We start from the raw sequence: 25735 nt of genomic DNA, 5'->3' as shown, positions 1-25735 counted from the left end.
ATTGGTTTGGGGGAGGCAAAAAAAACTCACATGTTGTTATGGTTTGTGGTTTTCCAAAACTCAAGCTTATCCGATAAACTCTTATTCCTCAGGAAGAAATGTAATGTTCTCCTGGAACAGTGGCCTGGTCATTTTTAAAGGTTGAGAAAAGGATCGTTGATCTAGCCCAATGTGGCGTGTAGAGTAGTGCTGGCCCCTCACCGTGCGCCTGCGGAAGATTTCCACCCCAACTGCTAGCACTTGATACCGCCTACTCGCTCCACCAAATGACCTGTTCAAGGTGTCTTGCCAGAGTCCACTCATACAACAAATATTTGTGTGCCTGCTGTGTACACTAAAACCAGGTTATTCTTCCTACAGCAACACTCTTGTGCTGGTCCTAAACTGTTCAAAACCCTCCAGTGGCTTCCTTGATTTTAAAATGAAGTTCCAACTAGTGAGACTGATGTTCAAAGTCCTGTGAAAGCTGACCCGACCTGATCTTGTAGTCCTAGCTCCCCACTGAACCCTCTGCTCTAAGAGGACTCATCACCTATCTTCCAAACACTTCATGATGTTCCATCCTGGAACCTTTCCCTCTTATCACAATCCTTCCAACCTCCAAAGCTGAGAATGGCAAGCCCTACCCCCACCTAACCTTGATACTAATTTTTGTTTAGTTTTACTCTTACACTTTACGCCCCCATGAGCATCGTCCTTTGACATTATATTAAGGAATTCATATGCTCTTTCCAATCCACAGAACGACTGCATCCCTGGGCTGGCCTGCTTAGTGTATTTTGATAAGTAATTTTCACTATGACTACTTGTGTGTTTGTGTAGCCCTTTATTAATTCATTTATTCATCACCTGTGCTGTGAACCAGTCCCCATATGAGATCCTGGGGATATGACAAGGTCCCTGCCCTCTATAAACTCACAATCTAAAGGGAAAGACATTTAAGTTACAATGTTATAAAGACTATCATAGAGGTTTGGTATAATGGTGGGGCTGGGGAGTGACTAGCTCTGATTTCCCACATAGAGAAGAGAGGAAAAACATTCCAGGCAGAGGGAACAGTGCTACAAGGCCCGGAACAACGAAAGCAGGTGGTGTTTTAGAGGAATGGTGAAAGTTGGTGAGGCTGGCGTCTAGACTTTAATGGGCACCCAAATCATCTGGGCTTCTTAAGCTGCAGCCTGATTCAGCAGGTCTGGGGTGGGGCCGAGGTTCTGCATTTCTAGAAAGCTCCCTTGAGTGGCAAGGGCTTACAGGACACTGGCCTAAGAGGAGTAAGGCACTTCCAGGTGTGTATCCTCTTCTGCTTTCCTTCAAAAAAGACATGAACACTATTTGTTTAGAATGAATGGCTTCTATAAGGAAAACAAGGTGGGCTTTGCCTTCTTATTCCATAGGTATAAGTATGTATATATACATATACATACATATATACATGTATGTATATGTATGTGTGTGTGTGTGTGTGTGTGTGTGTGTATACACACACATGTCTGTATGGTCTGGGTTCCGGGACAGATCCAATATTTATTTTTAGCTTTTATATCTATCTCCTGCATCCCACCGGTGACAAGGTGATTGGTCATAGAGGAGGCTCACCCACAGTAATCACATACCTCTCACACCCCCTCAAGACTCCTTCCCAAGCATGTGAGGGACAGCTGCTCCACAGCCCCCATACTACCAGGGGGTGACGGCCATGTGCAATGTTACCTTTAACCTCCCAACAAAGGGTGTCTTGATTTGATTTATACTGAATACAGGAAAGCCTCATTGATTCAGCCTCTACTAACCTGAAATGGATGGTAATTTGGATAGTTAACGTTTACTTCTCAAATCATTTCTTCATAAATAGGACAAAGTTTGATAATACAGTTGTGGTTATAAAGATGAAAACATTTAAACAGATTTCAAGTAAACTTATGCAGCTTTAGAAATATATGTGTGTGTGTGTATATATATATAGAGAGAGAGACACAAAGAGATATTCATCCACTCTTCACAAGTAATTTGTTTATTTCCTAAGAGGCGCTAATAGACAAGACCACTGATCGACTTCCAGGGCTGTAAGGAGACAGCAACAATAATAATAATAGCAAATATTTACTGGGAATTATAAAATGTTTTCTATACTTTTGTAAAAACTTAAAAACAATTTTTAAAAATTATACTATTGTATTGGGACAAAATGCATCCATTACAGGAAGTCCTGGGTCCCCATGTATAAAATGACAGATCTTGAACTCTGCTGTGAAGGCTGTTTTGAGCTAGGGTTGAGAAAAAATTAGAAATGGAAGAACACCCTCCCTCAGGGGGCACTAATGTATTTGAAGAGCATCTAGAAAGACACACTGTGGGGATAGGAAAATCTATTTGCTTATTATAGAAGGTTACAATTGAACTTAATTTGGGGCATATCACTTGGTTTTCCCTCTCTCCCCCAATTTTCAATAAATGTAGTCTAAACACTGCAATTTGAAAAACAGAAGCAAAATGTGAATGTCAAGCTGCATTTACCTAATTGCCAATCTGCTTTCCCCCACAGAGGCATTTTTGTGATATTCCATTAAAATAATCATCAGAATATTTGTGACAAATCTTTGTGAAATAATTTAATGTTTTGAGATTATCACCACAATTGGTTTACCTGTTTATATGTCCAGGTGCACATTAAAATAATCAATCCCTTGCATTTTACAAGTGGATTAACAAGACACTGAAATACATTTAGGTTTAAGTGACATCATTCTGGTAAACGACTAAGGTATTTTAACTTTTAATATAATTGTATTGACTTATTTTATAGAATCGAAGAATCTTTTCTTTCAGATCTATCATTTTTTATAGATGACTTTTCCTTTAGCTATAACATATTCGATTAATTCATGATGGCCTCCAAACTGGTAAATCAAATGCTCCCATCTAGAAAAAAATCAAACATTACTTCAATGCCTGTAAGTCAAAATTATCACTGTCATTAAATGCTAATTTAAAAATATATTCTCTAAAAATTTCTTTACACCTACTTATTGATATTGGGCTTTTTTTAAATAAAAAAATAGTATATCACTAGCTAGTCTATGATAATGTTAATGATCATAGTATTTGATCTTAAAATATTTGATTCAATTAAATGATGCATAAATAATAACATCAGCATTATTTTCAACAGCGAAAGATTGGTTTACAATCATAGAGAATAGAATCATAGAACCACTCACTTCTGTTGAGCTGAGGTCCAAAAGCTGTGATAGACTCACTAGGATCAAGGATCTGATTTAGAAGAATAACTCAAATTATCACAATGGAGGCCCAGGTGGCAGCAGACTGTACATGAATAATAAGAAACCAGGGCAGGAAATCTGAAGAAAGGATTTTGGGAATCCAGTAGGAATGAGAAGTCAGAGCGGTAAAGAATCAGACCCAGGGTGACAAACCAGAGGTAGATCACACCTAATCCAGTGTGAGCACGAGGTCAGAAGCCAAGCAGAAAAACAAAAACCCATGCCAGGGGGCACATAAAGTCCAAAGTCCAGAGCGGAAGCCTGGAGCTCTATAAAAGATGTAAGACAAATGAAGAGACCAGAAAACTTAGTCCACCCTGTAGTTTGGGACCTGTAGGGAGGCTTTCTGGTCATAAAAGGATGGCGATAGAGGGGACTGGATAGCTTCTGAGCCTACACAGAGCCTGACACTAATCATTAGTGGAAAGGGATGTAAACCAAGTCTACATACATAGTACAATGGACACAAAATAAAACAGCTCCACTCACCTGGATGAATTAATGATAATGAGATCTCCCTGTTTGCCAACTTCCAATGATCCATGTGTGTGAGATTTTCCCAGTGCGTAAGCTGCATTGATGGTGGCAGCAGCCAAGGCCTCAGGCATGGACATTCTCATGTTTACACAGGCCAGATGCATGACCATTGGCTAAGGCGGGAAGAGAAAAGAGCTGGAGGAAAGTAACCACATGGCAACTGCTGCATAGGACATTTCTCAACACAGCACACCAAATAAATGGTGGTTAAATGTATAGGTGGAAATAGCTAAATTGACATGGGAAAATTTAAGTTAATACGTAAAAGTTCATATGCTTTAGAAAAGATTCCTTTATTATAGAGATTACCACATATGTATTTAACATTTATTTACGTTTCAAGACCACTTACTGTATAAAATGAAGCTCCCCTCCATGCTTATTTACTAAAACTTCTTTGAGCTTATGCTAGTCTCCAAGAGGGGAAATGGGTTATTGTAAAACCACAATGCGCAGGGCTGAATCAGAAAATCACGCAAGTAGGACTTTTCTATTTTCTCTATGCCTGGAGGCATGCCTGTGGTATTGAAATATCCAATTACACTACTATCTATACCTCTTTTTCTTGTTTCACAGGAAATTATTTTTAGATCATCAATGCATTTTAACAGAAATATTTTTAAATTATTTATATGCTGGGTAGCAGTTTGACACTCTGCTCAGAAAGGCACATTAAAAATAATTACCATTGAAAAGCAATAGGCGTTAGGGTTGAAATCACTGCCCAGAGCAACTATTACCCCTTCATCTAACATCTTCCTGGCTCGAGGTTGCTTCAGTCTAAGGGAGGGAAAAAGAGGTATCAGTCTCCGGAATTGGAGTTTTTGTAGAATAGATGATCAGAATGGAAGAAGACTTAAGTTATATAACCCTTTTGTCTTCTGGAAGAAGAAACAGAAATTCAAGTTTAAGTATTTTTCCTGGTTGTAGTCTACATTATGTCTACTCTTAAAAATAAGACAATAGCAATAATAATAGAAATGTATAAATGTATGTGCATAAAATCATAATGAGAAAAGCACTGAAATACTTCTTTCTTCTTCCTTATAACAGTTACTCAAAGCCTGGCTTTTCAATCCCTAAGGCAGAGTTCTCAACCTTGGCACAGTTCATTTCTTGGGCTGGTTAATTTTTTGTTCTGTGCATTGCAGGTTGTTTAGCAGCATCCCTGGCTTCTATCCACTAGATGTCAGTAGCACCCCTTAGTTGTGATAACCAAAAATGCTTCCAGACATTGACAAATACCCCTGAGGGGCAAGAGCACCCCAAAGTTGATAACCACTGCCCTAAGGCCATAACTGCAGAACCACGCCCTGAAAACCGTGTATCCCAACCACACAGAAAGCACTTTGTCCTAAGAGAATAAACTGTTTCTGGAATTCTGGCCTCCCCAAACACAAACTCTGGCTGCCATGGAAGTGCTACAATGGAAAGAGTCAGAAGATCTCAGCCTCATATTTAGTAGAACTAGAACAATGGCAGCTATAAAAAAAATGTACTAAGTATATTCAATCCATAGAGGGCATACAGCAAAATTCCTGGGGAGATTTTATAAAATACACACCTCCTCTCTCCTCCCACCCCCAGGATTTATGAGGAGCACCTACTCACATCCTCTCAGAAAACAGCTCATGCAGATCATGAATACTGTTAAATAGCCCTAACATCTTATGCATGTTTTTTGAAGTATAAAGCCTATTTCATTATTTTCTAATTATAAAAATAATGTATACTGATTCTTTTTTAATTGGAAAATTCCAAAAACTAAGAAAAAAAGGGGGGGAAAGTGCCCCCTCCTCAATAATCTCACCACTCAAAGTCACTTGGGGTCTAAGCTCCTTCCTCAGGATAATTCATTTATGAACATCACTCCAGAAATGGCATTTTCCATGAGCTAAGTTTTCTTGATCTGCATTTGTAAGGCATTTGTAAGGGCAATGAAATAATACTTGGGGATCTTGGAAGTCTGTGTCTTCATTGCTCGTACTTGCAGTTCTTGTGTGGGGGTGAGAATGACCTCACCTCAGCATGTAGGCCGTGGTGGGAAGAAGGACAGCGGAGCATCCGGCCGTTGCCATGGCAGCAATGCCTTCATCGCTCACTTCTTCCAGGTGACTGATTGCCCGGGCTCCCAGTTCAGCCCCAAGCTAAGCAGAATGTGCAGAGAGAGAAGTCTGATCAATAGCAACAACAAATCAGTAAAGTGCCATCAAATTATCTTTCCTGCAAAAATAAACACCACTCTATGATGAGGATTTCTTGCCAACTACCTCTTGGAAGCATAAGCCCCAAAATGGGTAAAAGTTTGTGATAGACATTCATTTGAAAATTAGATAGTGTGCTACTTCAAAAACTATTCCTAAACACAAATGCTTACTGATATTCTTCAGACATTTGCTAAAAAAAGAAAATGTTATGACTTATCGATCAGAATAAAACTTTGAGTAATATTGGTAATAATATCTATTAGAGCATCATCAAATCACAATAAAGAAAGGTATCTTGGAATGCCATTGCTCTCAGTGAAAACAGGTCAGTTAAGAAAACAAACTTTTAAAATGTGAAATCCTATGTATAATTTGAGAATACTACTTGAGCTTGATTTCTCTCCAGATGGAAAGTTAGGGCTAGATTGTTAGAAGAAAACCAAGAGGAGGCAATGCTATGATGATCATGAAATGATGCATTAAAGTGGATTTCTTCTGAGCTTGAAAAAATTTCATACACACACACACACACACACACACACACACACACAGCCCCAAGCTGAAGGGTAATATGTTAAGGACACATACTCCAAGGAAAGGAGAGTAGACAATACTTCCAAAAGAGCTGGCCCCTCATCAGCAGCTGGCTCAGGTCTAAGAGCAGTTTTGGACTGGGCTCCGGGGAGCCCTGCATCCACAGGAGAGACTAGGCTCCCCCAAGGGAGTTCCTTTCTGACCTTGGAATCACCCTCACTTTTCCAAACTTGATTTGCTCATCCCGGGCATTGACCTCTATTGATTTAGTTCACCACTCTCTACCACCAAAAGCCTCTTGTTGATCATCCAGTTCACATTCATTTAACAAACATTCAACAAATATTTACCTACTGAAGGCCATCGGTATGCCAGGCGCTGTGCTAACCTCCAGGGATAGGGCTGTGTAAGACATGGGTGCAAGCCTCACATGTTTCCCGTCCAGTAGGAATTATAGAGGTAATTTTAACCCAGTGGGATAAGTACAGGGAGGTGCTATAAGCCACTCTTGGAGAGCTTTTGGAAGGACCCCAAAAAAGCCATAGCTAAAATGAAACAGGAAATGCGTTAGAGTTAGCCAGACGGGGAGTGTTCAAGTTAGAGAAACAGCATGTGCAGAGGTATGGGGTATTCAATGTACTGAAAGTAGTTTATTGTGGCTGGTTCATGGTGGACAGGGTGGGGGAGGTGAAAAAGGAGAGGAGAGAGGGGAAAATAGAGAGGTAAGCAAGGGCAGGATCCTAGCAAGCCTACATGTATGGAGTTTGGAATTTGTCCTATGAGCAACAGTAAGCTTTTAAGTGGTTTTAAGCAATGGAGAGAAAGGATAAGAAGCACCGGGGGATGGATTCAAGGAACAGATTAAAGTGGAGGCAAGCACAGTTACAGGAATCCAAGTCAGAGCTGATGGTGGTTGGAACCAGACAGTGGAGTGAAGAGATGTGGATCTAGAGACACTTAGGAGGAGAATTGGGAGGATTTGCTGGTTGGGTGAAATGTGGTTGGGGAAGGGGAGGGAGGAGTCAAATGATGTTGGGTTTTTGACTTACGACGAAGGCAATAGATAGAGAATGTCATTCACGGGGGCAGGAAACACGGGACATAATTTGGAAGTGATATTAAGAGATCAAGCAGGACATGCTGTGCTTGAGACACGTGTAGGCTATGTACATCTATATTTATGCCCCCAGGATAGTTGTTTACTAGATGTCTCCCCAGGGCTTAAAGGAGAAACATCTAGACTCACTTCTGCAGGATTTTGTCTGTCTTATTCACTGATGAATTCTCAGTGCCTGGCACACAGTAGACACTCAAATATTTGTTGAAAGCATGAATAAATGAATCTGAACAAGACATAGATTTGAAAACCATGCCCTCTATGTGTTCTTGTGGTTATTAATGGCACTAAAATTCATCTGGATGATGTCACAGAAAGACTCTAGAAGCTGCATGTGCAATTAACAGTCTGCTACATAGTATGGCTTTGTGTACCAACCAAAATAGGCTGAGAATTCAGTAAATGAGATCACAAAGGTACTTGTTTTTCTACTAACATATCGGCAGTTGACAAAAATGTAAATGACCAGCAAAAAACTACATTTCTAATAGAGGTCAGGGATTCCAAGGCTCACCAGACCAGTCTTTACATTGTTCAAACAAATTTCCCCACTCTCCATCTTTTCAGCAGGCCACTCCTGTCTTTGAACAAACTAAGTAAGTTTTCCATAGCATGAGTGTTGACAATGGAAAAGCAACGGTCAAGCATACCTCAGCAGCCTTCATTGGGTGGAGTTCATCCCCATGGAAGTTAATCTGTAACCCTATATCTTTTCCAGCTTGAAGAATCCTTCTGGTGGAGTCAAGATCAAAGACACCCTTCTCACAGAACACATCTATGTTGTCAACGTGAATTTGCCCATTTCTGCCAAGTTCCTTCAGCTTTGGCAGATGGTTGTTGATGATGTCAGCAGCAGCTTCAGCAGCAGTTTTTCCTCTGAAGAAAATGAGATTACCATGGGCAATTTTTTTTTTTTTTTTTAATGGAGAAGGGGTTTTCGGTGTTTGGAGAACCTGAGAAACTATAGGTAAATGACCTCAAACTTCAGAAAGGTAGAGAAATCATCAAAGCTGTAGCTCAGGATTCTTAACAATTGGAACTTGCCCACCTAGCAGAGATACTGACAAGACTTCTGGATGTACTGACCCTGTAAACAGAGACTCAAATGGCTCATCCGTTCTGGCACACTGGTATTGCCTTAGGGAATGCCAGTAAGGTCTCTGGCTGAAAAAATGAGTCTGCTTGTCAAGGACACCTAGAGGGCATCTGGAGGCTTCCTGACAACCCAAGTGCAGGCCCCTTACCTGGGCCTGAGCTATCACCCTGTCTTTTTCTTCTTCCATACTGTTTCTAGAAGAATCTGCCTAAGGTTTCCTGTCTCACCATTTGGGGACATGGGTGAAGAGGATAGTAGGAGGCCCGAAATTCTAACATTCTGGGGTAGTTATATATTAGAAGGGGCTGGGTTTTTGAAGTCAGATATACACAGAGCTATACCACTTGCTGGCTACGTAACTTTTTGGACACGTTATTTAAATGTAATTTGGCATACTCTGAGCTTCAGTCTTTGTCATTGGGGATCAAGATGCAGATCTCAGAGGCTCATTGGCAGATGGAGAAAATTTCTGTAAAACTTCAGCCGTGTATTTGGCACATAGAAGAAGCATCTCATTCAACAACAACCATTTGGGTGGGTAGATAGAGATGGATTATGAGGAGACAGGCACTTACATACATTGTTTCTAATTCCAAAGACAACCATAGAGAATAGGATGTCATTTAGCTGTTTTACAGATGAGTAATTCATGTCCAAAAAGTTAAGTGATGCTCTCAGAATCACCCAGCTGAAAATAGCTAAGCTGGGTTAAACCCAGGTATTGCTCCAAAGCCTGAGAGTTTTCTACCATGTCACACTGTTTTCCTATGGAAACAAACAAACAAACAAACAAAAAACAAACTACCCCGTATTCCATTTGAAAAACAAAATCTGCTTTCTTTAGACAAGATGTCCAAAAAGTTTTAGTGCCATTTCAGAAGTATAAATGCTAAAAACATACAATAAACATCATTGGAAATATTAATGTTTCTTTTCTATTTAATTAGTTTTGTGATTTTTAATACATTTTCATGTTGTTTTAGCTCCTCTGAAGATGAACACAAAATTACCATTAAAATATTATTTTTCAAAGTTCACAAAACTGAATACATTATCAAAATATGTAAATTATTTTTCAAATAATTTTTGTAAGCCTGTAGCATTTATATATCTAGGTTATCAAAGTTGAAAACTGCACTAAAACTTTGGAAAAGCCCTGTGAATTTTCACATCCTGGATTTCTTTGAGAACTTTTAGTTTCAGAACTGCGGACATTCCAGTCTAGAAATTCCAGGACAGGTACGATGCAGATGCAAAAGGGGACAGAATTCTCTACAGTAAAATCATATAGGAGAAACTTTTTAGATAAAGGAGAAAGCTATAAAACACAACAATGAAACAAAAGTGGTTGTGGTTAAACAAGCAAATATGAACAAAAATAAAACTGTTCTGAGTCCTCTTGACTTGGAGATTTGCTCTATCTCTTACAGGGTGTTACTCTCAAACTCTAATGTGCTTCTATGCTAACCGTCATAAGGAAACCACTTAGATTAATAGCTGTCATTTTAAAAGGACCTATAAGGAGACATTTCTCTTTGTTAACCAAAAGCGTCTTGACCATCTCCTCCTTCCTTCATCATTAAGGGACTCGCAAACTGATGGGTCTAGTGGGGATTGCCTTCCTAAAACCATGTGTGTGAGGTGACTGACCATTAGAATCAGAACCCTTTTCCAAAGGCCTCTACTGTTCTCTCTGCGAGAACTAAAGTGCCGAGGCATCTCCACCCTCTGGAGACTGTAGCCCCCCTCTTAGGCGGCACATGGCCCCTTCTTCGTTCCCAATGCCCGAGTTAAACCCCGGCCTCCTGTGCTGAGGTTACTTTGGCACCGAGTGAGCCCCGCAGTAAGTGGCCGAGATGCCGACGTCCAGCTCCCGCCGGGCGCGCTCAATCACACGCAGCATCTTGAGCTCGGTCTCCAGGTTGAGGCCATATCCGCTCTTGCACTCCACCAGCGTGGTCCCCGCCCTCTTCATGCACTGCAGCCGCTGCTGGAAGGAGCTGAACAGCTCCTCCTCCGAGGCTTGGCGCGTGCGCTCCACCGTGAAGTTGATCCCTCCTCCAGCCTGGTGAATATCCATGTATGTGGCTCCTGCCAACTGAACACAGCTCACCCTGAGTCCCCGGCAAATGCGCAGAGGCTGCGGGCAGGTCTACAGCCTACCCGCAGGGGTGCTACTCAAAATCATTCACAATCGATATGTCAGGTACCAGCCAATCAGAAAGGATGCCGAGGCACACAGTCCTAAAAACTGCTACTCTACCCGGTAGTGGGGAGTTGGGGTGGGGTGGGGCCCAGGAAGGGACTGGGGTGGCAGAAATGGGAGATGTGGTGGGGACTTCAGGTCTCAGGGCAGCAGCAATTTACCACCACAGAAGTATTTCAGTATTTTAACAACCCAATACACCCCAGTGTGTACCAGTTAAGTCTCCCCCTGTCCCCCAGTACCTGTGAGAAAACAAAGCTTAGGACATTCGGGAGTTCCACTGCAGTTATTCACATCTCTACTAAAGGGGAGGAGGAGTGTTCTTTTTCTCAGTATTTGGCCCCTAGACTTTGGGGCCTGGCCTCTGTCATTCAAGCAAATAAAGAGGCTCTTTCTGGGATCCCACTGGGCTCTTGTTACTGGGGCAGCAAGGAGAGTGGGGCAAACACAGTGCACCGGCCTGGGGGGCTCCCTGCCAGTTTTCATCTGGGTTCTGCCATGTTAGCTGGTGAATTCACTCAACACCCTTCCTTCTGTGGACCTCACTTTCTGCAGCTACATAAAGAGAGAACTGGACTGCAAATCTCTATGGTTGCTTTTTGGCTCTGAAAATCTGTGATTTAATAAAGAAGTCTTAAAAACAGCTCCAGTTTGTTGAGAAAGGTACACAATATCGGAAGAAATTTTTTCTTTTTATGAAATAATCCAATTTAGCTGTTGGGATATACACTTTTAAAGAAACAATGTAAAGAAAAGGTATGGAGGAAATTCAAGTGCATATTACTATGTGGAAAAAAGCCAATCTGAAAAAGGCTACATACTATATGATTCCAACTATATGACATTCTGGAAAACACAAAACTATGGAGATGCTAAAAAGATCAGTGATTGTCAGGGGTTGGGAAAGAAAGGGATGAATAGGCAGAGCACAGAGGATTTTTAGGGCAGTGAAATTACTCTGTACGATACTGCAATGGTGGGTACATGTCCTTATACATTCGTCCACACCCACAGAATGTACAACACCAAGAGTGAACGGTGACGTAAGCTATGGACTCTGAGAGAGAATGATGTGTCTGTGTAACAAATGTACCATATCCATTGTTACAAATGTACCACTCTGGTGGGGGCTGCTGAAAATAGGGGGACTGGGGGTGGGAGCAGTCGCATATGAGATGCCGCTATAGCTTCTGCTCAGTTTTGCTGTGAACCTAAAACTGCTCTAAGAAATAAAGTCTACTAAAAAAAGATAAATAATGTGAAAATGGCTCCAACCAGGGATTTGAGGGTTAACTATGACTAGTTAATGATGGATATAGACTACATTTTATGTTTCTTAATTAGTGTCATTTTTCTGAAAAATTTTTGTGATTAGTAATATATTTTTCCAAGTTTGACACCAATGAACGGTGATTTTCAAACTATTTCTTGGGGCACCTTCAAAGGCCACCAAGGTGGTGGCGTGGAATGGGGAAAGGGAAAGAGAGGAGAAATTAGTGAGCAAGGCAGCTCAGTTCTAGTAAAAGGAGAAATTTTCATTTAAAATTTTTTGAAAACTATATTATACTTAAAATGATTGCTAGCCTTGTGCATAGTGTAAAGATTTGGGACAGTTATAAATTAGTTTTGTTAGAATTTATTTTCCATAGTCAAGGCCGGTAAAAATATCCATTAAAAAGACATGTAGGCACATGTTGCAAAGCCTGAGAGCCTACAAATTCTTTAGAAAAAGACTTGTCTATGTCTGTGCTTCTTTTTGATTTGCCATCATTCACTGCAGTTACCTTCATTGCAAACTCGTGAACTCTGTCACCAGCCCATACTGGATGTGTGTGTGCATCCACCAAACCTGTAATCAATAAATCAAATCATTTTCAAAGTTAAGTACTAGAAAGCCCTTAGATAGCAGGCAGACTATACCATCTTGCTCTTGGGAAACCATGATGGTAGTCAGCCATATTGGAGGGAGGAGGGAGGGAGAATTTGTCTCTATGGTTCTTCCCTCAACACAGAGAAAACAAGAGGACTCTCTGCATAGTTAGTCTAGAAGGCTCTAATGGAGGAGGGTGACTCAACCTGATGAAAATAGTCCTTAAAAAATACAGCTCCTTTTGCCCATTAAGTTCACGTTCACCAAGCAAATTTTTTAAAACAGGATGTCAAATCTATTAGTTGAACAAAACCAAGGACTATACCACCAAGGAATAATCTGGGTGTGAAAATAGAATCATACAATCCCTACCTTCAACCTTAAGAAGGAAAAATATGAATCAGAAAGATGAACATTTTTTCAAGAAAGAAATATATTCTAATTAAAGAGAAACTATAAAGCAATCACTTGGAACTTTTGTTTATCCAGGTACAACTCAGTAAAGTGTGTCCTTCCAGAATATTCAAAATTCCTGATGGATCAAATGGCACATTAGTGGTTCTGGTTGGAATAAAATCAAAAGTCCCTACTCAGATTGCTTTTTAGTATATTCTGCTTATGTTTCTCATAAGGTTTCACCCTGACTTTGTCTTCTAACTCCCAAGAGCCAGAAGGTAGAAGCTCTGTTAGATATACACAGTACACCCTTTAAAAATAGAAATCTTAGCTTTTATTTCCATAGAACTCAAAATTTGTGAAACTTGTTTCACATTACATGAAGCCATATCATGTAATATCAAAACATTGACAGCAGGGCCGGCCCGGTGGCTCAGGTGGTTGGAGCTCCGTGCTCCTAACTCCGAAGGCTGCCGGTTTGATTCCCACATGGGCCAGTGGGCTCTCAACCACAAGGTTGCTGGTTCGACCCCCTCAAGGGATGGTGGGCTGCGCCCCCTGCAACTGGACCTGGAGCTGAGCTGCGCCCTCCACAACTAAGACTGAAAGGACAACAACTTGAAGCTGAACGGCACCCTCCACAACTAAGATTGAAAGGACAATAACTTGACTTGGAAAAAAGTCCTGGAAGTACACACTGTTCCCCAATTTAAAAAAAAAAGAAGAAAGAAAAAAAAACATTAACAGCATGAGATGATAGTAGGTAAACTGATTCTGTTGTCAATCACTCAAGATACCAATCAGCTTGCCTATTTGCCTCCCCTATGCAACGGATTAAGAAAATTCTTCCAAAAGTTTTTGAACCTAAACACAATACAGCTGGTCTCTCTGCATCCTGTGAGTGGGAAGAAGTGGAATGAATGGGTTTGATTCCCAGCTTGCCCCTTACCTATTTAGCAATCTTGGGTAAGATATTTCACCCCTAACCTTCAGTGTTCTAATCTGCAACATACTGTTAATGATACTTACCTTACAGGGCAGTTATAAGGATTCAATATGAAAACATGTTTGTAAAGCAGCTAGACATTTAATAGTAGAAATTCAATAAATGGTAGCTATTATTATATTTTAATATCATTGTGACACCCCATTTAAAACAATCTACTACTCTTCCTCTTTGCATCACTAAAACTGCTTTCAGGGTTTTACTGAAAAGAGGTTAATACCTGGCAAGATGCATTTCCCAGAACAGTCAATTCTTTCTTCAAACGTTTCTTTAGAAAACTGTTTTTGAATAGTATCAGCAGGACCAATGGCTTTTATAAACCCATCCCTGAAGAAAAATCAAGAAATAATTAGTAAAGTTTGGGGAAACATTGTGAGAAATCTGACTAATGACTTAAAATGTCATTGATGTGTTTTGGTGTCAGTCAACATTTATTATATTTTCTTCTTGAAGTTGTCTTTGAAAAAGTGACTCTAGCCATATGCAAGGCAAAAAGTCAAATCGTGTGTAGCAAAGAATGCTAATTGTTCCCCAAGATCATTGTTCCTTTCCCCACAGTGCTAGATTCCTAAATTTTAGCTGTACACAGGACCACCCAGAATAAAGACTACATTTCCCAGTCTCCCATTACCAGGTGTAGCCATGTGAGTAAGGTCTAGCCAATAGGATTGTTTTCGCTGACTATCTCCTGGCTGGAATGTAGACACCATGAGGAGAGACAGAGCAGCCATCTTGGATGATGGAGTGACTGGAGAAGGAGGGTTATGCACAGCAGTGCAAGATAGTAGGGGCCTGGCTCCTGGGGACTCCATAGAGTATGGCCATCAACTAGGCCTGGATTCCTACCTCTGTGCAATTCCGTTAATTGATTTTAACACATTTTTTACAGTAATAGTGGGAATGTTTATATTGCTTTGTTTTGTTTTAAAAACAAACACACACAAAGTCCCTAAAAGCTGGACTCTTACACAACCCTAAGCAGCCTCAGATAAGGGGTGAGACTGACTGATCTTGTGCAATCGCAGTGCCATGGGGCTCCCAGATTCAAATCGGCATCCAATACCCACTCCCACTCCAGGCCCTCCCTCCCACACTTTGGCTCTTGTTTTATTCACATCTGGCAATAAGCTCAGAAGTTGAAATGAAAATAATTGAAAATGTCCTTTTTCTAGTGGCCGAAGCTTAATTTCCTATCAACCAAAGCTATCACCATCTAAATGTCTTCCTTGGTTCTCAAGCTTTAGTGGGTCGGCGAGGTATTTTGTAAAAATTCCGGTCTCAGAACTCCACCCACAGAGACGCTGAGTCAAAAGATCTGGGGATGGGGGCATATGTGGAAATCTGTCTTAAAAAAAAGTCTCAGGCCATCCGACGCGGGTGGTCCCCTGGCAGCACTTCGAGAAGCATTGGAGAAAACACCAGCCCCTTCTGACTGTTGGACAATGATACTTTATCAACAGAAGTGCGATCCTGATGTGTCCCAGTGGCATGTACAGCTTGAGTGCGTTTTTCCACCAAATGACAGCCAACCCGAAGCAGTCAAACATGTTAGCAACAGGTGCCTAAAAGGCAGGCCTGCCAATGTCTCCCTGGGTGCGAGAAAGCTTTCACCCGGTTTCCTTCCACAGCGCCCAAGTGAGAAAAAGAGCGACAAGCCGGGCGGGCCCTGGCTTACGGGTCCTCCCAGCCCGCGGCCTGGGCGCCGGTAGCCCCCCTGCGCCCACGGCCACTTACGTGCCCACCACCAGGCTGGCGCCCTCCAGCACCGCCAGGCTGTGCAACGCGTCCCCCGCCAGGAAGCGCTCGCCGTGGGTGCAAACCAGCACGACTTGCTGCGCGTTCTCCAGCAGGAGGCGGTGGTCGCCCGCCATGTCGCCTTGCGCCACGGGTCGCACCGGATTGGGGCCGCAGGCGGGACGGCAGAAGAGGGTGCAGGCACGCAGGTGGCACCGCCTGGACAGGAGGGTGGAGCAGGGGCGGGAGCTCGCAGCGGCGGCCCTTCCAACCCCTGGAGGAATGAGCTCCTCCCCCCAACCATAGCAATGACAGTAACAGTACCTTACCAACAACGACAATATTGATTAGTAATCACTGTGAAAACGGAATCTCCTCTTTTTTGGTCGCCTTGTTACGTTCTGGGTAAATGTGGTAGAGATTATTGTCCCTACTTTACAGATAAGGAAACTGAAGCTCTGTCACCTGCAGAGGTAAAGGTGTGCGACGGTCACGTGGCCAGACGGTAGGGGTCATCCTGGGCCAGGGTCCCTAATGGGGGAAGTGTGGGAGAAACCTGGTAGAGCCAAGTGAGGGCATCTGGGACAGAGCCCAGCGAAGGGACCCAGCGAGGAGAAACCTCTGCCCAGGGGACTGGGCGGCAGCCTGGGACGCGGAGGGCCGCCTGCTGAAGGAACCTGGGGTAGAGGGAGGGGGATGCGGTGGGGGCGTTGCTCCTGAGTCCGCGCGGCCACCAAGCAGATTGGCGGGTGCCGAGCACTTTTCGGTTGACCAGCTCCGCTCCGGGATCCCCTACCAGACGATCCCCGAGATGAAGGGGGACCGGGGTGGGGGATGATAGAGCCGAGACTGGAGAATCGATCGGCCCCTCCGCCTATCTTTCCCCTAACGCCTGTCGTGAATGATTGGTTGAAAGGGCTCCTAGATCCAAACTCGCTGAGGTAAAACTGGTTCCAACTCTGTGTCCCCCACACCCTCAACTGTATCTGGTGGGGCAGTGGGGCTTACCTTCAATTTGCATCCAAAGTAGGAGACAGAATCAACTTTGTTTAAAGAAGATAGTCTATAATTCTCACCTACATCTCTTCCCGCCTATCAATTGCTGTGAAAACTGGCAGGGTTTTGCTTGGAGTTTCTTAATTATTTCATTTTGTCTACATACATTTAGTAGAAGCTTTGTTTTAGGCCTGTGGAACATACAGACAGGAAGGGCATTTTCCCTGCCCAGCACAGACTACAATCAAAAGGAAGACACTTTATGGATATGAATAACACACCATAATAAGCAGGCTGGGGCCTGTAAAACCATAAAATACAAAAGTAAGTCAATTGAGTGTCATTTTAAAGCCATTTTTAAAAAAGAACAGAAAGCAAAAACTCCTTTAGATGAACAAAAATAACAATATATTTTTAGTTTCTTATTGTGGCTGTAAAAGAGAGAGAGACCAGTCAGGTAGGAAAGAGAGGAAAGAAGAATATTGGAAAAGAATTCAATAGACAATGTAAGTACAAGAGACCCACAAGGAAAAACAAAAATCCATAGATTACAATCACAAGAAAGGTATAATATGTAGAGAGAAATAATATAGAAAGAAGTAGAAATAGTGGAAAATAGAAACACAAACACTAATTCATAAATACTAAAGTTTTATATGACAAAATTTCTACTAAAAACTGTTACATTTTACAATTATATTTGCAAACTATCCAATTATAAAGGATGGTGTGAAATGATAGGAAAACAGAAGACTTTGGGGTTCAGTATACTTGTCTTAATCCTATTTCTGTTACTTATGAGCTGTTTGACCTTAGGAAATTAATTTCCCTGAGGCTCAGTTTTCTCATCCATATCATGGGGATAATTGTCTTCTACTTTAGGGACTTGTTTGGGCTTTAAATAAGATGAAATGTAAATCATTTAGCCCAGTGCCTAGCTCTAATAAGTCACAGCTATTATTATTATTACTACCACTACGATTAGTTTATTTTAATCCTGTTATTTGTCTTGCTGGTCAATTAAGTTAGATTTCAGCCAATAGTACTAGGTCCCCTCCTGACTTCACAGAATGTGCCATGTACTTAAAGCTTCTAAGCTCTTGGCAAGTCTAAAAGAAATTGTACTTTTATAATATGGGGATTTATATCTGTGGGTGAACTGAGTGCATTCAATTACAGTCCAGATAAACAACATTGCCTGAAAAGCCCCTGCAAACAAGAGGTTTGCAGAGCAAGAAGGATGAGAGTGGACTTCTCTCCTCCTTGGTCATGGTTAAATAGAGCGGTAAGGACCACACATTTTTTTCCTTCGTAATAACCAACATCCCTATAGCTCTTCTTAGTTTACAAAGTACTTTTCACATCATCTGACTTGGATTGGCTGACTTCTTTTCCCCTACTTTTCCTTCCACTTGACCTCCAGTTATGTTTTGTTTTGTTTTTTTAAGTTTGCAAAAGTGGCAGTCAGAAATGTCAACAGAAAAGTCCACACAAAATTGCTAGCTTGACGCCAGCAGTGCCTTAAAGGCTAAGCTGAAGGTTATTTCCTCATCATTATGCTCTGCTTCTGACCTAATCAAAAAGGCAGTCATCGGGACAGGCCAAGGACCTAGGGGTTCCTGGCTCACAGGTAAACAAAATAATTGCTAACTCTGGTCTCTACACACCATCCAAGGACACAGTTCACAACCCTTTCTCCTAGTATTAGTCCAAGTGGGTGGGAAGGAAGTGGGAAAACATTGAAAGGCATTGGGTCTGAGAGAATCTGTGTAAATCTTCATTTGCGTATGAGAGATAAAGCTCTTTATAGTGTTGAGAGAATTTAGAAATCAATTTTTGTTGAGTTTGTAGAGAGAATTGTTGAGAAATTCACACACAAACTTCTTTCAATAATATCTGGCAGATAATGTTAATTTTATTTTGAGTTGGTCCAGGGCTTTAGGTTTGGGCGTTATAAACCTCCATTCCTCTTTCTCCACTTCTGCAAAGCTTGGGATCTTAAGAATCTGCACTAAGGTGGGTCAGGTTCCCCAAATTTGCACTGACATTGCTGGTAGATTCCTCTCAAGTGACTTGGTTTCAAGAACTTTAATTCAGGGTTTCTTACGAAAACTAGCTGTCAGTTTATTTTCCAATGCTGGTAGTTATTCATGAGACAAAGTGGTCTAGAAAGAGGACAACTCTGGATATGTACTTTGAGGAAAGTATAAGCAATTATTTAGTTCCCTGTCACCCTACTGTGAGTAGGCACTTTGCACATATTATCTGTGTTTGAAGATTGCAACAAGCCAAGAAGAAAGGTATGAGATTCATACTTGGTAGAAGACCCTAAGGTACTGAATTTAATTGGATAGGCCTAAAAGACAGAGCTGATAAGAGTCAGAAGCAAATTCAAACCTGCCTGCTCCCAAAGGCCAGGTCTTTCCACAGGGCCTTCATGCCACTTCTGTGATGATACATATCAAAGGACCTGACCCAGTGACCACATATAATTGCATAATGTTAGAGGAATGCAAGAATTAAATAAATCAACCAGCATGGTGTTCACTTGGAAGAACAGCATATTTTATACCCATGTCCCTTAGATTAGCTAATAGATATCTCAAACTTAACATGTTCCAAACTGAAGCTTTGATCTTCCCAACTGCTCCTTCCCCCACAGCCTTCTCTGTCTCCGCTCATAGCAACTCCATCCTTTCTTTCCTGAGCTCTTTATCTCATACCACACATCCAAACCATCAGTCAATTCTTATCAGTCAATATATACTTTTCAAATATATCTGGAATCTGACCACCTCTCACCATTGCACGATTATCCCGCGACCACATTATCTCTCACCTCCTAATGGCTGTGGGGTTCCAACAGGTCTCCTTATTCAACCCTCATTCTCCTTCGATAGTGTCTTCTGAGCTCAGCAGTCAGAGTGACTCATTTCGTGATTCCCATTCCACTGAGAAAATGACCTCCAGAGCCCTTGTTATCTCTTTGTCCTCATCTGTCACTCTTCCCTTCATTCACTGTGCTGAAGTGCCACTGGTGCCCTTGCTGTTCTTCAAACACGACAGGTACCTACGCTCCTTAGAATGCTTTCTCCGTGGGTTACACTCATGTGGCACTTGTTGTGCACCTGATGCTGTCCAAAGGCGGGCCATGTGTTAACTCACCTAACAATCCCACGATGTAGGCGCTATTCTTATCCTCCCTTTAGAAAGATGGGGAAATTGAAGTGTGAGGATTAAAAAGCACAATGACAGCCTATGTTCTTAATCACTAGCCTATGCTATGTTTAAAAACGAAGGCTTGCAATCACACACCACCATTTTTGAATCCCTGATTTTTCTGAGCTCTATGTTTTTCATGTCAGAAGTTGGATGTGACCATGTAGTTTAGATGTGAATTTGCAGGCATTTGCTATACAATCCAACAACATTTTCCCTCTCTTGGTATAAAGCCTTTACTTAGTCATCATGCAATTTTTATTTTGCATAACAAAGACATTTACTAGCTTTGACATTTTTTTCCTGGTTGGTATATCATCTTGGTTTAGTTCAGAGACCTTTATAATCCCTTCCTAAGAATAGCTGGTTCTCACCTTCTCTGTGTTCTCCCCCAACCCTTCATTAATCAGTAGGGGGGTTAATATAGAAGTAGAGAAGCATAACAACTTCTAGAGACTATTTATTCCATTTACGTGTTCTGTGAATTACTGGAGAGATGAAATAAGAGCAGATATCTGCTAGTAGCAGTTGGCGTAGGGGAGCAGGAACGTGCAGCATTTCTGTGAGTAAAAAAGTGCCAGAACCCATAATAAAGATGTTTACTGCAGATAGACTTTCAGGATAAAGGGAATGGGAGTGGGGATGGGGAAGGGAGTGAATTCAGATAGACAGAAAGATTGAAGGACCAGAAGTATGACAAGAAAGAGGAGAGCAGAACCTTAGGGGTGGGGATAATTACAAAGTGGAAACTTAAGAAAATTTCCTACAAATCTTTATGTTGTGTCATTGGAATTAACCCCTGGTCATTTGCAAAAGTTGCATAAATTCACAGACTCAACCTGAAATGAGGAGAGCAAAGAAGTAAGTTTCTTCAAGAAGAAAGATGCCAGCATAGAAGATGCCAGGATACACAACTGCACCTAACTTTAGGTTAGCTTTTTCCTATATAGGAAAGGGTAGGTAAATTTCCTTACAGCAGGAGATGTGATGTATAGACTGAGGTCATTTGATTGACATATGTTGGTTATATAACTAGTTTCTTTCTGTGCATGCTCTTACCCAGAATGCATATAGAAAAACCCAAGGTGGGGGGAGCCTTAATTTTCATTTTATTTTAATTTTATTATAATGAGGCTAGAGTTCAACTAATGGACAGGTTTTAACAGTTTGCGCAGGCGTCAAAACCAGATTACTCCAGCTAGGGTCTTATCTCCTTTTTTTAGGAGGGTTTGGACATTTTTTATTTATTTCTAGGAGACGAGCCTGGGTGGTTCCTGGGGAGGGGATGCAGGCCTGGGCAGGCCCCCTTCAGGTTCACTTTTATGGACGCTTTTCTGCCTCATCACTTTATGTATCAACCCAACAGATTGTCATCAATTTTTCATCAACCTTATTCTTTCCTACCTGTCAGAATGAACCTAATCCCTGTGAAAGAAATCTTCAGTAATCTGAAAGACTATAATATCAATGCTGTAGGTTTTTATTAATTTTTTTCTCTTTTATAAGCTTTAGTATAATTGATTTTCTCCTTTTCATCTTTATAATTACTGCAAGTAAAATCGCATACTAATTAGTAAATATTAGCATATAATAGCAACCGCTTACTGAGTTCTGTCTGTATGTGAGGCACCCTGCTTAGTTGTTTACATACATTGCCTCACTTGAATCCTCATGAAAGCCTTAAGAAATGGGACTATTATTCCTATTTTATGGAATAGGAATCTGAGGCTCAGAGATACTAAGCAATTAAAATGTAATCTCCATTAAGACAATGGTTTTTGTCCTTTGTGTGTGTCTTATTTTTTAATTGCCCTGTCTCCATCACTACACCAGTACCTGGCACATAGTAGGTACTCAATAAATATTTGTTGAATGTTAAATGAGCTTGCTCACACATCTGTAAATGCCAAACCAACAGGCTTGTCCACTGCAAAGTCTGCGTTCTTAGTCACCGGCTACCGTGTTTCTGGGACACTTAGCGCTTAAACATGGCTCTTTGTGTTACTGAGGCATAAACTGAAATGGGCAGCCCGAAATCGAATGTTTTATCCCATTGCTCCTGCGGTGGGCACACCTTTTTATATAAACTCCTGAATATTCCATTCCCCCACCCCAAAATGAAAATACCATTGCCACTTTTTTTCATTGTAAAAATCAGACAAATTTGTTTTCAACAAATTTGTATATGAATTATACAAAAAAGTATAAAAATTCAAGACAAGGAAGGATTAGGGTGAGGCAAGTAAGGCACTTGCCTTGTGTGCAAAATGTAACGGGGAGACAAAAACTCAGGAATCAAAATAAAATTTCAATTCGCTATTTAAAAAAATAAAAATTAATGTGAAAAATCCATAATGAACAACACATCACAATTTTAAATAAAAACAAGATCTGTGGTCTGGGACAAGAGTGTGGCAATGAGACACTCACTCTGGATCATATAAGTGCTGAGTCAGATCCTATCTATATTTAAAATTTTGATATTTCACTTTTTTCTTGAATTTGGAAAAAAACTTTTAATTGTATTAACATGTTATTTGTGTTTTTCAGGGCACTTCCTTGAATTTCGCAGCTAAGGTGAGTGACTCACTCACCTAACCCTAATCCCAAATCTGATAAAAAGTAAAGGAGAGATTGCTCTAAATCAGAGACAACCATTATTAATGTTTGGTGAACAATTTTTCAAATGCCTCTCTGATTTGGCATGTTTTTTTTCTTTTTTTATGCACACTATTCCTTTTTAAAATATTTTGGTTTTTAGTTATATAGTAAAAAAGGTAAATAGTGACTACAACATAGTTTTAAGGGGCCACATGGCAATTCATTTTATGGGTATACCATAGTTATTTAATTAACTCTCTATTTATTAAATAACTCTGCAACCAACATTATTGTACATACATTTTGCCCACTGATCTGATTATTTTCTTGAGAGAAGTTCCTGGAAGTGGAAATGTTGGGTCAAAGACTTTGTGTGCACACTGCTTTTATAATAAATTAACAGCAATAAAGCCTATTTGGGAGTCACTGGCGGTTGAATTTAATGGCTTTGTGCAATGCTCACAGAAAAATTTTAAATGTATTTTCTTTTCTTTGGACAGGGTCAGGAGACAAAATGTCACCACGTTTTTCACCGATACCATTGACTTCTGAAGGTAAAGAAGATCAATCAATGAGTTCTTACTTTGTGCCTAGCATGGTCATACTCTACAGTAGGTTGGGAGAGTAAGAAAAGAAGAATACTATGTAATAAGCATCAGACATGGTCTCTCTATGGAAAGAGTTTATAAATCACCCACTGAGAAGGTTCTCGTCTACTTTTTAGTTCTCAAAAGTCTTCAAATTAGAGGAGCATTAAATTGTCATATTTAGCTAGATACTAGAATCTTTTGAGACGTAAAACAACTCAAAATAAAAAAAGATTTAAGGTTGGACTAATACTTTCTCCATTGATAGGCTTTTTGAATGTTAAATGATATATTATGTATATTATTTAGTTTACTAATTTATCTGAAATAAAGTTTTAAGGTTTAAAAAACAACTCAATTATTAATATTTGTTATAATAAAGGACATGAATAACTATACTTTATCAAAATCTGCCCTCTCCTTTCCTCTACCACCCTCTCTCCTTACCCTCCCACTTCTTCACGACTATACAAGGAATTAGTATTTATCAATGTACAAGAATAGCTTTTTTTTCCACTTATAAATTTGACAAAGATTTAAAAATTGGATAACACCAAGAGTTTGTTATGGGTAACAGGTACTCTATAGGAATTGTCTTTAAAGGAAATTTGGCCTTATCTATATTTAGAATTAAAAGGTTTAGCTGCAACTGACAGAAAATATAAAATCGCAGTGGGTTAAACATGATAGAAGTTTATTTCTCTCTTAGGTAACAAAGGCTGTATGTAAGCTTTCCAGGGCCTGTGTGGAGGCTCACATGAGGGGCCCAGGCTTCCCCTACCTTGTTGCTGGCCTATTTTCTTGATCCAAAGTGGCTGCTTCTACACCAGTGATCACACCCATATTCCTGCCAGCAAAGAGGAGAACATGGAGGGGAGAGCCTGCCCCTCCCTTGTAGGATGTGACCTAAAGTTGCACTCACCACTTCCCCTAACATCCCCTTGTCTAGAACTTAGCCATATGGATATATCCAGCTCCGAAGGAGATTGAAAAATGCAGTCTTTACTCTGGGTGCCCATATGCCAAGCTAGACTTAAGGGCTCTATTCCTGTAGGAGAAGGGAGAATGGGTACTGGCAGGCCACCAGATATTTTAAAAGCATTTAAATAGGGTGTTGGGAAAATGTCCCAACGTATACTGAAACTGACTTCCAAAGGAAGACAGGCCAAGAGATTGAGGAAAGAAGCTGAGAACGCCAGAATTAAACAAAGAGTTTATTAAGCAAACTTAAGGTGTCAACAAAAAGGTGGATCTCCACACACAAAAAGGGATGGAGGCTTAATATATACAGCCTCCAGGAACACAGAAGGCTTGTAGCTAAGTGACACCTACTTGTTAAGAGCTGTATATGCCAAAGCATTAAACAACTTAATAGGCTTACTTATCTATGTAAGGACATTCCTATCAGTCACTGAGAGCAACTTGTTTCTTAAGACGGCCTTGGTCATGTCAATCAGCAGAAATTATTTTGCCTAACAGGGCCATGTCGGCAATTTATTCTACAGACACATCTGCACACATGATCAAAGATGTGTACAAGAGTATTCATCACAGTATCATTTATAATAGGAAAAGCCTGGAATCAACTATACCGTCCATTGGTATGGGATTGGTTATATAAAATATGATACATCCAAGGAATGGGATGCTGGGATGCTAGCTAGCTAGCTATCTTTTTTTTTTTTTTTTTTATGAGGTAAATATATATATATATATATATATATATATATATATATATATATATATATGAAAAGAACACCTAAATATATTGTTAACTGAAAAGAAATTCAGAACCATAGAATAGTATGTATTGAATGGTCCCTTTTTTATTAAAGGATTTATATTACTTTGTCAAGAACTGTGAGGGAGTTAAGCTAAGCTACTGCTATAAACCTTCATGTACAAGTTTTTGTGTGAACAAGTGTTTTCATTTCTCTTGGGTATATATCTAGGAGTGGAATGGCTGGATCATATGGCAGCTCTATGCTCAGCCTTTTGAAGAGCCGCTAGACTGTTTTCCAAAGTGGCTGCACCATTTTGCATTCCCACCAGCAGTGTGTGAGGGTCCAATTCCTCCACATCCTTGACATAGTTGTTATTATCTTTGATTTTTAAGACTCTCTAGTCTAGACTGAGAATCTCCCTAAGGGTACTGGCCGTGTCTATTGTGGCGGAAAAGATAGTGTAAGAGTAATGGTGGGTATATTGGTAGTGGTGGGAAGAATCAACATGTTAGTATGTTAAAATATGATCCCACTACCTTGTAATAGCCCCCCCTTATCTATTTACATAACAAATGTAGAATCCTTCCCCACAAATCACTACGCACTATGCCCAGTGCCATGGGA

General features: G+C 40.7%; 2 protein-coding genes across 10 annotated transcripts in view; one reads left to right on the top strand and one right to left on the bottom strand.

Annotated features, from left to right (window-relative positions):
- Positions 1-2594: 2594 nt before the first annotated feature.
- On the bottom strand, positions 2595-16213 carry AMDHD1 (amidohydrolase domain containing 1). Of its 3 annotated transcripts, none has more exons than XM_074326175.1 (9): positions 15985-16212; positions 14471-14577; positions 12763-12827; positions 10593-10870; positions 8327-8552; positions 5841-5965; positions 4505-4598; positions 3771-3931; positions 2595-2940 (listed from the first exon to the last, which is right to left on the bottom strand). In XM_074326175.1, the coding sequence occupies exons 1-9, from the start codon at positions 16119-16121 to the stop codon at positions 2931-2933; spliced, it is 1203 nt and encodes a 400-aa protein (XP_074182276.1). In that variant the 5' UTR covers positions 16122-16212; the 3' UTR covers positions 2595-2930. The 3 variants fall into 3 exon arrangements, with proteins under 3 accessions (XP_074182276.1, XP_019587752.2, XP_074182275.1); XM_019732193.2 differs by having other exon boundaries at positions 2595-2919; positions 15985-16211; XM_074326174.1 differs by lacking the exon at positions 2595-2940 and adding an exon at positions 3108-3270 and having other exon boundaries at positions 15985-16213.
- Positions 16214-16315: 102 nt separating this feature from the next.
- CCDC38 (coiled-coil domain containing 38) overlaps positions 16316-25735 on the top strand; it is a 40003-nt gene continuing 30583 nt past the window's right edge. For 3 of the 7 annotated variants that reach the window (XM_074326181.1, XM_074326176.1, XM_074326182.1), the window contains exons 1-2: positions 16499-16925; positions 23301-23354. In XM_074326181.1, coding sequence (XP_074182282.1) covers positions 23315-23354 — 40 coding nt within the window. In that variant the 5' untranslated portion in view covers positions 16499-16925; positions 23301-23314. The other 4 variants (XM_074326177.1, XM_074326178.1, XM_074326180.1 and 1 more) reach the window with 4 other exon arrangements.

Source organism: Rhinolophus sinicus, linkage group LG02 (genome assembly GCF_036562045.2).
Source record: "Rhinolophus sinicus isolate RSC01 linkage group LG02, ASM3656204v1, whole genome shotgun sequence".
Taxonomy (NCBI): Eukaryota; Metazoa; Chordata; class Mammalia; order Chiroptera; family Rhinolophidae; genus Rhinolophus; species Rhinolophus sinicus.
This window is presented reverse-complemented; position numbering and strand designations above follow the sequence as displayed.